At 66.7% G+C, this 13,388-nt stretch overlaps 2 protein-coding genes across 3 annotated transcripts; one reads left to right on the top strand and one right to left on the bottom strand.

The window, feature by feature from the left end:
• Positions 1-188: 188 nt before the first annotated feature.
• FAAP100 (FA core complex associated protein 100) lies at positions 189-7,842 on the top strand. Of its 2 annotated transcripts, XM_027654640.1 has the most exons (10): positions 189-236; positions 793-966; positions 1,576-1,694; positions 2,207-3,171; positions 3,543-3,693; positions 4,531-5,285; positions 5,570-5,706; positions 6,533-6,649; positions 6,995-7,081; positions 7,164-7,842. In XM_027654640.1, the coding sequence occupies exons 2-10, from the start codon at positions 802-804 to the stop codon at positions 7,296-7,298; spliced, it is 2,631 nt and encodes an 876-aa protein (XP_027510441.1). In that variant the 5' UTR covers positions 189-236; positions 793-801; the 3' UTR covers positions 7,299-7,842. The 2 variants fall into 2 exon arrangements, with proteins under 2 accessions (XP_027510441.1, XP_027510440.1); XM_027654639.1 differs by lacking the exon at positions 189-236 and having other exon boundaries at positions 649-966.
• Positions 7,843-8,139: 297 nt separating this feature from the next.
• FSCN2 (fascin actin-bundling protein 2, retinal) lies at positions 8,140-13,088 on the bottom strand. Its single transcript, XM_027654632.1, has 5 exons — positions 10,707-13,088; positions 9,008-9,164; positions 8,810-8,931; positions 8,572-8,739; positions 8,140-8,483 (listed from the first exon to the last, which is right to left on the bottom strand). The coding sequence occupies exons 1-5, from the start codon at positions 11,527-11,529 to the stop codon at positions 8,278-8,280; spliced, it is 1,476 nt and encodes a 491-aa protein (XP_027510433.1). The 5' UTR covers positions 11,530-13,088; the 3' UTR covers positions 8,140-8,277.
• Between the last annotated feature and the right edge of the window lie 300 nt (positions 13,089-13,388).

The raw sequence follows: 13,388 nt of genomic DNA, 5'->3' as shown, positions 1-13,388 counted from the left end.
GCCGCTGCCGCCAGCACCGCTTCGCTCCTCTCTGCCCGCGCCCCCGGGGCTGGTGGGGGGTCCCCCATGGTGCGAGGGATCACCCCCCGGTTTTTTTGGGGGGGGCACACGAGCCCCCGGGTGCCGCCCCCCCTCCCCGCCCATCCCCGCTTTACGGCCCGTCGCAAACCCCCCCCCCGCCCATTGCGGCGGCCGCCGCGCAGCCGTAAAGCGGAGCCGCCTGCGCCCCCCGCCCGGTACCGCGGCCCCTCCGGGAGGGGAGGGGGGGCGATGATTGGGGTGGGGGGATATGGGCCAGCGGGGGTGGGGGGGCTGTTTTTAGGGCTGCGCTTGGGGGCGTCTGGGGGTCTCAGTCGGGGGTGGGGGGGGGGGGCTGAGGGACGGGGGCTGGGGGACAAGGACTGGGGTGGGGGCGGCCCTGGGGGCTGTAGGGGTGGGCCTGGGGGTGCTGGGATGGGGAGTGGGAGGCTGAGGGTGATGCTTGGGGAGAGGGCTCTGTGGGGGTGGGAATGGGGAGGTGTGGGGGGCTCAACCGGGGGGTGACTGTGGGCCTGGGGGGTCTGGGTGTCTGGGCCTGCGGTATGAGGGGCTGTGGGGCTCGGGGGGGTGCGGGGCTGGGGGTCTAGACTTGTGCTGGGGAGGATGGGGGGCTCTGCCGGGGCTGGGGGGCTGCAGCAGGAGTGTGGGGTCCACAGGGCCCCGTCACCCCCGGCTCTGGGGGTCCGGGCTCAGCTGGCAGAGGGGCCCCATCCTCTCCCCCTGACACCCCCCGCCACTCGGTGTGCCCCCCAGGCCGGCACCATGGCTCAGGTGGGGCACAGGGTGGATTACCTGGCCGGGTTCTGCTGCCCGGTGGGGGGGCTGGCGGCGGGCAAGCCCCGGGTGCTGTGCCACGAGAACGAGATCTACCTCTCCAATGGCTCCGAGTTCGTCTACGTGTACGACCAGGAGGGCAAAGTGCTCAAGGTGAGGGGCTGGGGGGCGGGGGGGCTTCACACTGGGACCCCCATCCCATAGGAACATCACTCATGGCTGAGTCCCTCGGGATCCCCCAGCAATCCAACCCCACCAGCTCCCCCTGCCCCTCCCCGTGGAGCTCTGGGGGTGCTGCCAGCTGTCCCCTCTCCCAATCCCATGGGACAGACGTTGGATCAGACCCCCCAGGCTCATTCCCCCCAGCTCAGGGGCTCCTGTTCCCTCTCCCCCAGGCCTGGCTGTTGTCCCTGCTGTCACTAGTGACTGACACGCCACTGCCTTTGTTAATTGGCTCTGATTATCATTTCTAAGAGCTGCACCGCTGTAGGAGCGGGCTCTGCCTCCCACACTGCGCTCCCGCTCTGCAAAGTGGAGCAGTACCAGCTCCCTGATCCCTGCTTTCCTTCCCCCTGGGGAGCAGGAATGACAGGCTGCCACAGCCCCCCTCCCGACCCCAGGAAAACCCAGCTGGGGGCTGCCCAGGGATCCCTTTATTCCTGGGAATTGCTTTGGATCCTCCCCTGCAGGGAGCTGCCACCCCTTCAGGTGCCGTGGGAGGTGCCGTGGGAGGTGACATTTTGTTCTGTGCCCCCTCCCCAGGCCGTGTTCCGCTGCCCTGACCAGGTGTGGCACGTGGAGCTGCTGCCCCAGCCCAGACAGCTCTACATCCTGTGCGCCCACAGCGGGATCTACTGCGTGTCCCTGGAGCAGCAGAGCAGGTGAGGTGTCTGTCACCTTTGGAATCAGCACCATGTCCTCATCCCTGGGCTCCTGGGTGCTGCCTCTTCCCACCACGGAGTGAGGCTTCTCTCTCTGTGTGAGGCTCCAGCCTTCTCCAGCTCTCTCCAGATCGTGCCCCTGACTCCGGGGGTGCAAACCCTCTATGCCAGAGCACTCCAGCTCCCATCCCCGTCCCCATCCCGATCTCCAGCTGCCCGGGGTCATCCCAGCTGCCTCACACATGAGCAACCTCTGGCAAACACTGGATCCCACCAGGAAAGCCCCAAGTGCCCAGCCAAGGGCAGCAGAGCTGCACAGCCAGGACATCCCAGGCCTGTTGAAGGCTGGGGGCTCTGGTGTCATGATCATTCCCACAGAATTCCTGTCTCTCCCTGGTGCTAAAAGCTCTGCTGCAGGAGCTCCTTTCCCAGGGCCAGGCGAGGAGGCGGCCAAGGGACACGCTGGCCTCTCCCCACGACTTGGCTCAGAGCTCTTCCCTGTTTTCCCGAAGGTTAATGGAGCAGACGGATGGCGACGGCCAAGAAAGCAACGGCCCTTCCGGCGTGTTCCCGGTGGATGCGGATTCCTGCATCTTCCCCGACACCAGCCTGAGCATGTTCACCCTGCTCAGCACCTTCGTCATCACGCTGTCCCAGGCCGAGGGCAAGTGGTGGATGCGGCTGCACGAGCTGCCGCGCCCGGAGCAGGACGGGCCCCCGTACCGGCAGGTCAGCCAGGTGGAATTCTGTCCCGGCTCCCCGCCGGGGGACGGGGAGGACACGCCCCCCTCCTGCTTTCTGCCCGTGCTGTGCTGCGCGGCCGCGCCCGGCGCCGAGGGGCTCTGGTGCTCGGGGGGCTTCGTGCTGGAGGAGCCCCTCTTCAGCCTCCTCTTCGGCATCGATGCGGCCATGCTGGAGTCGCCCATGATCCTGTGCGGGTTCCCGGACGGGCAGCTCTGCTCCGTGCCCCTCAAAGCCCTCAGCTCCTCGCCCGCTGCCACCGACAGCGGCTGCCGGGACGTGTCCACGCCGGACCCGCCGGTGAAGATCCTGCACCACCTGGAGGAGCCCATCGTGTTCATCGGGGCCCTGCGCACGGAGCGGCGCGCGGCCGACGACGCCGAGGAGGACGAGCCGCCGCCGCCGGGCGAGCCCGGGTGTGACTGCGTGGTGGCCGTGGGCCACTACGGCAAGATGGTGGCGGTGAAGGCGGATCAGCGGGAGGAGGCGACGGTGCCGGAGCTCAGGGAGTACTCCCTGCGCGGGCCCATCCTGTGCGCGGCCTGCGGCAGCGGCAGCCGCATGTACTACAGCACCCACTCCGACATCTCCGCCGTCGACCTGGACCGCACAGGGGACGCCTCGGACCCCGAGGACACCGAGAGCAGCACCGGCGTCCTGCCCCCCGTCCTGTCCCCGGCCAGCTTGAGTATCTGCAGTGTCGTGGCTCTTTCCTTGTCCTCTCGGGCCTCAGAAGGTACTGGGGCAGTGGGATCCCACCTATACCCTCCCCGTGGCTCTGTACAGGGTTGGGCTGCTGTCCAGATTCATTGCCCACGGAGCTGCCTGTGCCACCAGCAGGGACGTTGTGTGGCAGCTGTGACCCTCCCTGGGTGCTGCTGGCCTTGGCTGGGGGGTGGTGGGGACAGGGCAGGTGTCCCTTCTTGGGGGGCTGTGTGTGAGCTGGGTGTGCTGTGGTCAGTGTCCTGTCTCCATCATACCCCGCTGCCTTGAGGCAGGCAGTGCCATCCTGCTCCCTGTCCCCCTTGTGTCCCCCCCTCAGCCCTCCGGGAAGCTCCTGCTCCCCTCCTGGCCCCCCAGCCCTGACCAGCCCTGTCTGTGCCCCAGGTGAGTCGGAGCTGTTGGCTCTGTCGGCCAAGGGCAGCCTCGTGTCCTGTGGGTTGTGCAGCCCCGAGGAGCCGGACGTGGAGCTGACACCTGCTGAGATCGGCCGGAGGATCAAGGAGCTGCTGTCTGGGATAGGGAACACCTCGGAGAGGTACAGGGGTGCAGGGGCACCGAGCTGGGGGCTGTGCAGGTCTCTGTCAGTAATTAATTATAGAATTTTTGAATGGTTTGGGTTGGAAGAGACCTTAAAGCTCATCTCATTCCACCCCCTGCCATGGGCAGGGACACCTTCTGCTATCCCAGTTTGCTCCAAGCCCTGTCCAGCCTGGCCTTGAACACTTCCAGGGATCCAGGGGCAACCACAGCTTCTGTGGCTCCAGATCTCTTGGAGCCGCTTTAGGCACTGGAAGGGGCTCTAAGGTCTCCCTGGAGCCTTCTCTTCTCCAGGTTCAATGACCCCAACTCTCTCAGTGAGAGACATTTTACCTTCCCTGGCTGGGAAGCTTCCCCCAACCTCAGTAACATAAAACCAGTGTTTGAGGGCAGCCCCCTCTCCATGGCACAGCCATCCCCAGCACTGTGGGCGGGCTGGCAGCAGCAGCCATGGCAGCAGAAGGTGGCACAGGCAGGGTGCCAGGCGCCTGTCACGCATGCCAAGCTGGCACTAACAGGCAGGGCAGGCACGTGCCTCCGTCTCCATGGCTGTTTGTGCACGGGAAGAGGGTGTGGGTGAGGCCCCCCCTCCCTCCACGGGGGGATTCCCAGGATCTGTCTGTCCAGAGCTGCTCCACAGGATCAGCAGTGGGGAAATGGATCTGGGGCTGCCGTGGGGAAGGAGCTGGGAGGTTCCTGTGGTGGCTCTGGGCACTGGGATCATGCCAGTGGCTGCTCAGCTCGGCAATGGCAGCACAGAGCCTTTGGCACCGCGCTCCCGGCGCTGTCCCGGCATCCCTCCCACTGTTCCATCCCTGTCACGTTGTGCTTGCAGAGTGTCCTTCCTGAAGAAGGCCGTGGACCAGAGGAACCGAGCCCTGGCCAGCCTGAACCAGGTGATGAACGTGAGCGCGGCGCTGCTCTCCAGCCACGAGGGCCCCAAGCCCATCGCCTGCACCGTCACTGCCAACTGGAGCTGCCTCCTGCTCCAGGACACCGTCACCATCTCCTGCTTGCTGGAAAACTGCAGCGAGTACAGCCTGGAGGAGGGCTGGACCCTCTGTGTCCAGCTCCTGGCCAGCCCCTGTGCCTTAGAGGAGGAGTCCATGGATTCGGCCACCACCTTCACGTTCCCCATTGACCAGCTGCTCCCCGGGAACAAGCGGGAGCTGACGCTGCCCCTCGGCCCCGCTGCGGACACCAAGCTGGACCTGCCTCTGACCATCTCCTGTGCCCTCTACTACAGTTTACGGGATATTTTGGGCAGCGGCTCCGACTCCTCCGAGGACCTGGATGACTTCCTGCCCGACGACTCGCCCCTGCTGTCCCCGGACAGGGAGGGGATCTGCCTGCCCCTCAGCCAATGCACCATTGACATGCTCCAGTGCCTCCGTTTCGGGAGCAGCCCCCCCGGGCCAGACGCACCCCCTGCCCCCCCAGACCCTGTGGAGACCTTCCTCAAAGTGTCCCAGGAACAGACTGAGCCCGAGGAGGGGAAAACCCCGGGAGAGGGGAAGTTGCCCCCCTCGGCAGCGTCTATCCGTGTGTCCTCGGAGCTGCTGAAAAGCGCCCTGAAAACCTCGGGAACAGGTGGGTCCCTGGGCAGGATCATCCCGGGAGCACCAGGGAGGTGTCTTTGGGCAGGGTGACACTGTCACAGCCCCTCCCTTGGGCCAGGAGGGCGGTGTGATCCCCCTGTCCCCAGCACAGCTCATGGGCCGTCACAGACGGGTGCAGTGACAGTGCTGTGACCGAGCTCAGCGTGTCCCAGCAGGGAGGGGACCGGCCCCTGTGTCACCCTTGGCCGCTCAGGGGCTGCCCCGGGCACACCCTGTCAGCGGTGTCACATCTCTGCCCTGTCCTTTGGTCCTCAGATGTGCCCCTGAGCTGTGCCACGCTGCGCTGGCTGCTGGCAGAGAACCCCGGGGCCGAGGCACTGAGCAGCACGGAGGTGGCATCGGTGTGTGGCACAGCACCCGACGGCAGCCACGTCCAGCTGCTCGTCCGAGAGGCAAGGAATGGGTTAGCCCTGAGCCAAGGAATGGGTTAGCCCTGAGCCAAGGAATGGGTCAGCCTTCAGAGAAGCTCCCTGTCCCACAAAGCCCTCTCCTTCCCGGTGCCAGGAAGGGGGGGTGATGCACGGCCACGCTGTCCTGACCCCCATCTGCTGGGCTGGAAGGGCAGCATTCCCGGTCGCTTCTCCCAACCCTGGGCTTCCCAAAGGCTGTGGTCACTTCCCTCCTGCTCCATGTGGGTGTTGCCCCTCTCAGTGTTCCCATTTCCCTGCCAGGTAGGACAGTGGGTGCTGCTGCCGCATCCTTGTGGATGCCTCAGACACTCACCGTGCCCCAGCCTGGCATGAGGCTGGGCTGTGGGAAGAAATGGCCTTTCCCTGCTGGCTCTGGAGAACAAGGGGAAAACACAGCTGGATTTGGGGTGTAAATCTGATCTCCTGCAGCTCGTCCCCATTTCATGTAAAATTCCCCTCTAAAGGCACAGGAAAACAGGGATTTCTGCCCAGCTCTGCTGGCTGACCCTGCCAAGGGGCCCTCAGGTACCTGGCACGGGTGGATTCCCCCAAGAGCTCGGATGTCCCCAGGGTGATTAATGACTGTGTTAATTCTGCTGGGGCTGAGCCTGCCAGGCTCAGTCCTGGGAGGGCTCACCGGGGATTCTGTGGGCGCTGGGCTGGGGGCAGCTGGCCCTGGGAAGGGTGGGCTGGGGTCTGTGCCCAGCAGGAGGGTTTGGGGGTGAAGGGAGCCTCCTGGGGAGCCTGGTACCCATGGGGAGGGGTTCTGAGCCCCCCAGCTGCCAGTGACACTGCTCTCCCTGTCCAGGTGGCCATGAATGACCTGAGCCCAGCGGGTCCCATCCAGGCCGTGGAGATCCTGATGGAGAGCCCGTCCCTGGCCCACATGTGCAGGACACACCACGCCGTCATCCGGCGCATCCAGGTATGCTCAGGCACTGCCCTGGGGGACAGGGGGACCCCAAGGGACCCAAACCCCCCAGGATGGAACCTGGGGGTGCAGCAGGGGGATTCTGTGGCACTATCATGTTACAGCCCAGCCCAGCATGGCCTGGGGATGGTGGGATCACCACATCTCAGGGGGCCACGGAGCCCAGGGCAGTGTTGGCCATGTGCCCCGGGCTGGGATTCCCAGGTTTTGAGTCCCCAGGGTTGGGGCCCCTGGAGTTGGGGGTCCCTGGGGCTGGGACTCCTGGGGTTGGGACTCCCAGGGTTGGGGGTCCCTGGGGCTGGGTGGTGCCAGCTCCCCCAGCACCCTCCCTCCTCGCAGGCGCTGGTGCTGGAGCAGGCGGCGCAGGGCTCGGGACCCCCCGACCTCCGCATGCAGTACCTGCGCCAGATCCAGGCCAACCACGAGGTGAGCACCCCCTGATCCCTGCCCCATGGGGTGCACACAGAGATACCCCCCCCACTACATCCCCTACATCTCCCTCCTGCAGATGCTGCTGAAGGAGGCGCAGACCCTCCGGGACCAGCCGCCCCCGGGTGAGGAGGGGGCTGAGGGCGCTGCCACAGCCGAGAAGCTCCTGAACATCTACCGGCAGCTGAGGAACCCCAGCCTGGTCCTGCTGTGAGCAGGGGGGCGGCCAGCACGCCCCAAACCCCGCCGGCCGGGGCGGGTGCCCACGGGAGAGCCCCCCATCCCAGCCCACCCCGCCGGAGCAGGGGCAGGGCGGGCAGCGGTCGGGACGGGAGGTGTGTCTGTGCGTGTTTCGTGGTCGTGTTGTCTGCAGCACCAGGGGGGTCTCGGTGGCGGAGCGGGGGCTCCTGGGCTGGCCCAGCCCTGCCCTGCCTCCCCCCAGCCCGGCCAGGCCGGGGCAGCCCCCCCGGGGCCGCGTGTTTTGTGGATCCGTGGTAGTGTAGTGGCCGTGCTGAGCCGGGCCGGCTGCGGGCTGAGCCCCCCGAGCCGTCTTGCCTTCAGGATCAGGACAAACAGGGTGCTGTGCCCGGGGGAGCCCCGTTTTCTGCTGGGCAGGGGAGGGGGTCTCCGCTCCCCCGTTGTTTCTATAAATGATCCCGTATTTCCGTGCTGGTGCGGCGTGTTTGGGCCCCGCCCTGCCCGCACCGCTCCACTGTCTGTAACTCTGTCGTCTGCCATGAAAACGATCCTGTCGCTCACCCCGTGCCCGCCTCTGTTCCTTTCCATCCTCCCGGAGGGTCCTGCCACTGCCACCCCCAGCCTGCCAGAGGGGCCATGGGCTGCACAACCCCTCTGTGCTCCAGCTCCCTGTGCAGTTCCTGCGGGTCCTGCCCACAGTGGGGTTGCTTTGCCAACCCCTCCATCCCCTATGGCACCCCTGGGGGTCTCTGCATCCCACTGCCCGCCCAGATCAGCCCTTTCCATGGGGTGTGGGGGCTCCCGGGAGGGGGACGGGGTGGATCCTGATGGGGAAGGAGGACGCGGCGCTGCCCTGGTGTGATCCAGGTGACTTTAATGCCGTGGGTCGAGGGGCCGGGGGCACGGCTGCCATGGGCGCTGCCACTGCTGCCACCACCCCCCTTTGCCGGGGGACAGGCTGGTGCCTGTGGGCGGGGGCTGCCCGGGAAGGGGGATCAGTACTCCCAGAGCGTGGCCCGCAGCACGGACTCGCTGTCGGCGCGGAGGGTCCCCGCGGGGTCCCCGCGCAGGTACCGCCCGTTCTTCGCTTTGATGGCCACGCGGCCGCGCTCCCGGAACTCAAAGAAGAAATCCTCGGAGAGGTCCCCGTCGCTGCACACCGACCCGCTGCTCGCCACGTACCAGAACTTGCCCCCCTGGCCTGCGGGGAGTCCCCCGGGGGGAGCTGTCAGTGCGAGCTGGACAGACCCCCAGGCCCCCTCCCTCCCCGCCCTGTAACCCGCACCCACCTCGGATCTGGTAGGCGCCGTCGCTGAAGCTGATGTGGAAGACGTCGTAGACGGAGCGGTTGGAGTCGAGCAGGTTGGAGCCGCGGTGGTAACAGACGAAGCCGTGCTCCCCCCGCAGCACCAGCATCGGGCGGTTGATCAGCTTCAGAGTGAACTCCTCGTCCTCCCCTGCGCAGTACCCGGCGCTCAGCACCCCCGGGGGCCCACCCTGGGTGCCCCAGTCCCCCCCAGCACTTACCCACGGCGTCGCTGACGGCCGCCAGCTGCCCGTTCCTCTTGGTGCAGACGTAGCGGCCGTTGCTGGCGCGCAGGGCCACGCGCCGCCCGCGCCACTCGATGTCAAACATGGTGTTGGCAGCGCTGGGGACACAGGGACAGCGTGAGCCGGGCGGGGCCGTGTCCCCCCGAGCCCCCTTCCCCACCCTGCCCCACTCACATTTCGGTGGCCACGGCCTGGATGCCCCCGTGGGCCACCAGGGTCCAGTAGCTGCCGGTGTTGGTGTGGAGGCTGCACTTGTTGGTGTCGCGGTCGATCTGCAGCTGGAAGGTCTCGTGGTTCAGCTCCTCGTCCTGGTTTGCCGAGACATTGACACCTGGGGGTGGGAGTGGATGTTGGTGCTGGTCCCACTCCAGTCATGGACACTGGTCAGTCTCCGGCCATCGGCACCAATCCTGTTCCAGGTACTGATCTTGCTCCAGCCATGGACACTGATCCTGCTCCGCCCCTTGGCACTGATCCCACTTCAGCCATCAGCACCAGTCCCACTCTGGCCATCAGGACCAGTCCCAGTCCAGCCATGAACCACAGTCCCATTCCATCCGTGGTCACCAGTTCCTCTCCAGCCACCAGGACCAATCCCAGTCCAGTCACTGTCACCAATCTCACTCCAGCCACGTCACTGATTCCACTCCAGCCAGCCATCCCACTCCAGCCATTGTCACCACGCTGACCATCACCCCCACAACCCCACAGCCACCTTCTTCCTCCCCCACCTCCTTCCAAATCCTCCTGCAAACAATTGTGCTAATTGGGCTGGTTAATCAGCTTGTCACCGCCGTGTCCATCTGGTCACAAACCCCTATTTATAGCTGGTCCCCCCTGTCACCCGGCTCTAAGCTGCTTGGCACGGGGGTGGCACCGTCCCCAAGGGGCACCTAGGGCGAGGGGGGTCCTTGAAGGGCTCCACTTGCTTTATGGTCACATCCAATGGCTCTACACACGTATGTGTGCACACAGGGCATCATGTATGGGGTGCACACACACATTGTGGACCCAGAGGTGCTGCACAGAGCCCTGCACACCTGTGTGTGTGTGCACATGGACACACCTGAGCACACCTGTGCGTGCCCACAGCCCTGCACACGCGTGTGCACACACACATGGAGACCTGCACACGCACACATGTGTGTGTGCACACACAGAGCCCTGTGCACACATGGGGACACACACAGAGCCCTGTGCACACATGGGGACCTGCACACACGTGTGTACACACTCACACCCCTCTGTGCACACCCACGGAGCCCTTCACATGCACACACATGTACAAACACATGCGTGCACACATCTGTGCACACCCACCTGTGCACACCCACAGCTCTGCATGTGCACACACACGTGTGTACACACACACCCACACACCTCCACACCTCCCTGAGCTCCTGCACACACACACACACGTGTGTACACACACACCCACACACCCCCACGCCCTCCTGAGCCCTTCCCACCTCCATGGCTGCTCCCACTCCAGCCCCACTGACCTCAGACCCCTGCCCCAAGCAGGCACAGGACCCCTGTGCCCCCCTCTAGCTGGGGTATCCCATGTCCCCAGGGATCTGGCTGCAGGGTGCCCCCCAGGCAGGGGCAGCGCTGTGGGGTTGTTACTGTGGGGTGTCCCCCCTGGGGTGGGGATCCCAGGGGTGCCCCCACAGAGCTGTGGGAGCATGGGGGTCCCAGGGATGGGCAGGGAGCAGGGAGAGGGGCAGTGGGGTGAAGTAGGTGGGCAGTGGGGACCCCTGTGTGGGCAGCAGAGTGCAGGGAGGGAGTTGGGTGCTGGGTGCAGGGTGCAGGCGGGGGGGTGCAGGCAGGGGCAGCAGGGGGCAGGGGGATGCAGGGGGTGGGCAGCCCTTACCCTGCCGGATGGAGACGTATCTGCCATTGGCCGCCGTGAACACCACCTGGGGGTGACTCTCCTCCAGGTCAAAGAGTTCATCCTTGCCCGGCTTGGAGCTGCGGCCGGATTTGAGGGTGCCGGTGGGTCCGGTGGGCGCCAGGTACTTCCCATCGCAGTCCTTGAACGCCAACTTGCCGGCCTTGAACTCGAGGGTGTAGCCGGTGCCGGCGCCGGGCTCGGGCACCAGGGTGCCATCGCAGCGCAGGTACCGCTCGTCGGCCGTGCGCAGGCTGTACTTCTTGTCCTGGAAGCAGAGGGTGATGAGCGCGTCCACCCCCCAGGGCAGGTTGCTGTCGGTGGCGATCTCGTCCTCGTGGGCGCTCAGGTGGGCGTAGCGGCGGCGGCTCACGCTCAGCAGGTTGGCCTGGGGGTGCATGGCCAGGTGCACGGTCCACAGCTCGCCCTCCGTCACGCTGGGGGCGAAGCAGGACAGCCGGTCCTCGCGCCCCCCGAAGAAGCGCCGGTGCGGGGCCGACTGCAGCGCCCAGCGCCCGTCCGACTGCGTGATGATGCTGAAGCCTTCGTCCCGGCCCGGCTGCTCTGCCTCGCAGCGCACCTTCCCGTCCTTGTCGGCGCCCAGGTACCGGCCCAGGTGGCTCTTGAGGAAGACGATGGAGCTGTCGGCTTCATCCTGCTCCAGCGTCCAGATCTGCTTGCGCTTGAGGCTGAGCGCCGAGGCGTTCACCTTGTAGCCGAAGCTCTCTGCCGTCAGGTACCGGCTCTCGCAGTTGATCAGCCCGAACTGGATCTTCAGCACCTGGTGGATCCCATTCGTTGGCATCTTCCCCGAGGCGGGGCGCCCCCCGGGGGGCCGGCGGGGGCTCCCCGGCGCTGCCGAGCCCGGGCGTCGCGGCGGGGCCGGACCGAGCGCCCGCGGCGGGGGCGGCTGCGCTGCCCCGGACCCACGGAGCGGGACGGGGCCTGGGGGGCTGCGACCCTCCTGGGTACCCTCAGGTGGGGTTAGAGACCGGCCGGGTCACGGTGGGCACCGGGGACGCCCAGGCGAGGGGGCACCGCGGCAGCCCCCAGCCACGCCACCGTCCCTCGCCGCGGCCCCGTCCGGCTGTGGCGGAGCCGCGGGTGGAAAACTTGGGTGGGAACCCGATCCGGGCCGGCGTATCCGTTCCGATGCCGGCGGGTTAAGGTTACCGGTCCCTCTGATTCAGCAGCGGGTCACCTCCAGCCGCGCCGCCTCCCGGCCAGCCCCTAAGCGCCTTTTCCAATTAGCCAGGCATTTTGATTAGTGTAAACCTTTTATCCTGCTTTGGGGCCCTTGGCCTCCATCTGTCCTGTGGCCCCAAATCCCTTCTGCAGCTGTGGATCGGGGTCACGGACATCCCCAGCCCCCCCTGGAGCCATCCCGGGGCGTGGGGTCCTTCGGGGCTGAGGCCGCCTGGAACTCATGACAGCAATGAGGGTCCGGCCCCATGATGGGGGCAGGAGGTGCAGGGACTGGGGGGGACAGGGGTGCAGGGGACAGGCCCCACTCCCACCCTGCAGGCACTGAACCGCAGCCCAACTGGGACCCTCCAAACGGGGCAGGTGCAGCCACAGAGACCTCCGGCCTCGGCCACACTCCACCTGGGCCTGTCGGGGACGGGCTGTGCCACCGCCTGGGCCCCCCAAAGTGCTCGGACCCCCCGTGCCGGGCTCTGGCCACGTCCTGGTGATGCCGCTCTGGTTCCTGCCACCATCTCCCCGGCCCAGCAGCTCCGGTGTCAGCCTCGTGCCCGGTTATTGTTCCCACAAACAACCCCAGCTTTGGTTGCTCATGACTTTTTCATGCCGGGCTGGCTCTGCCCGAGCCGGGGGGTGCCGTGGCCCCCTGAGCTGTGACACCCGAGCCGCTGTAACTGACCCCCGAAACAGAGCCGGCTCAGCTTTCAGGCCCTGGCGGTGGGGGATAAGTGGGTCAGGGTCCCGGGGGGCTCCAGGGGGGCCGTGGGCAGCTGGGGGTGGTAACGTGGCTCTCGGTGGGTGCCCGCTGGCACCTGCCTGCCCGAGCAGCCGGGAGCAGCATTTATACACCACGGCCCCCCCGGCCCCCCGGCGGAGTCAGGTTCCCTTCAGGGGGGGCCCCCTGGGCGCTGCCCCACAGCCACAGCGTGTCCCTGCATCCCCTCGGCCTGGGGACAGCTGGACCCCTCCCCACTGGGGGGTGCTGAGACCCAACATGCTCGTGACAGGCCAGGGCATTGCAGGGGGCTGGGGTGGGTGATGCCCCCAGGGTGGGTGCCCCCCCTGGTTTCCATCTAACACCCTTACCAGGAGGGATATGGGGCTGCTGGGCTGCCCGGGGGGTCCCCAGCCCCCAGCCCCAGAGGGGAGGTGGAGGGGGCTCAGCTGGGGGGATCAGGGCAGGGCTTTGGGGTGGGGGTCACAGTGGGGTCAGGAGGAGTACTGGAGTAGTGGTGGTGGGACCCCTTCCTGGTTTCCATCCAACAGCCTTCCCAGGAGGGATTTGGGGGTGCTGACCTGCCCCCCGATGGGGGGCTGGCAGAGGGATGGGGGGGCTCAGCCGTGCCCCACCAGCCCGGGGGTGTCAGGGCAGGGGTTCGGGGGTTCTGGAGTGGTATTGGAGTGCTGGGTGGTGGGACCCCCCCATCATCACTCCCCACGTGCACACTGGCAGCGCGGACG

The sequence above is a fragment of the Corapipo altera genome, unplaced genomic scaffold (genome assembly GCF_003945725.1).
Source record: "Corapipo altera isolate COAL_440 unplaced genomic scaffold, ASM394572v1 343, whole genome shotgun sequence".
In the NCBI taxonomy this organism is placed as follows: domain Eukaryota; kingdom Metazoa; phylum Chordata; class Aves; order Passeriformes; family Pipridae; genus Corapipo; species Corapipo altera.
This window is presented reverse-complemented; position numbering and strand designations above follow the sequence as displayed.

Coding starts and splice junctions, on each gene's coding strand:
- FSCN2 (XM_027654632.1), bottom strand. CDS start 11,529: ATGCCAACGAATGGGATCCACCAGGTGCTGAAGATCCAGTTCGGGCTG. Junction 8,932..9,007: donor CAGGCCGTGGCCACCGAAAT/GTGAGTGGGGCA, acceptor CTGTGTCCCCAG/CGCTGCCAACACCATGTTTG. Junction 8,484..8,571: donor CGGCGCCTACCAGATCCGAG/GTGGGTGCGGGT, acceptor GACTCCCCGCAG/GCCAGGGGGGCAAGTTCTGG.
- FAAP100 (XM_027654640.1), top strand. CDS start 802: ATGGCTCAGGTGGGGCACAGGGTGGATTACCTGGCCGGGTTCTGCTGC. Junction 1,695..2,206: donor TCCCTGGAGCAGCAGAGCAG/GTGAGGTGTCTG, acceptor GTTTTCCCGAAG/GTTAATGGAGCAGACGGATG. Junction 6,650..6,994: donor CCGTCATCCGGCGCATCCAG/GTATGCTCAGGC, acceptor CCCTCCTCGCAG/GCGCTGGTGCTGGAGCAGGC.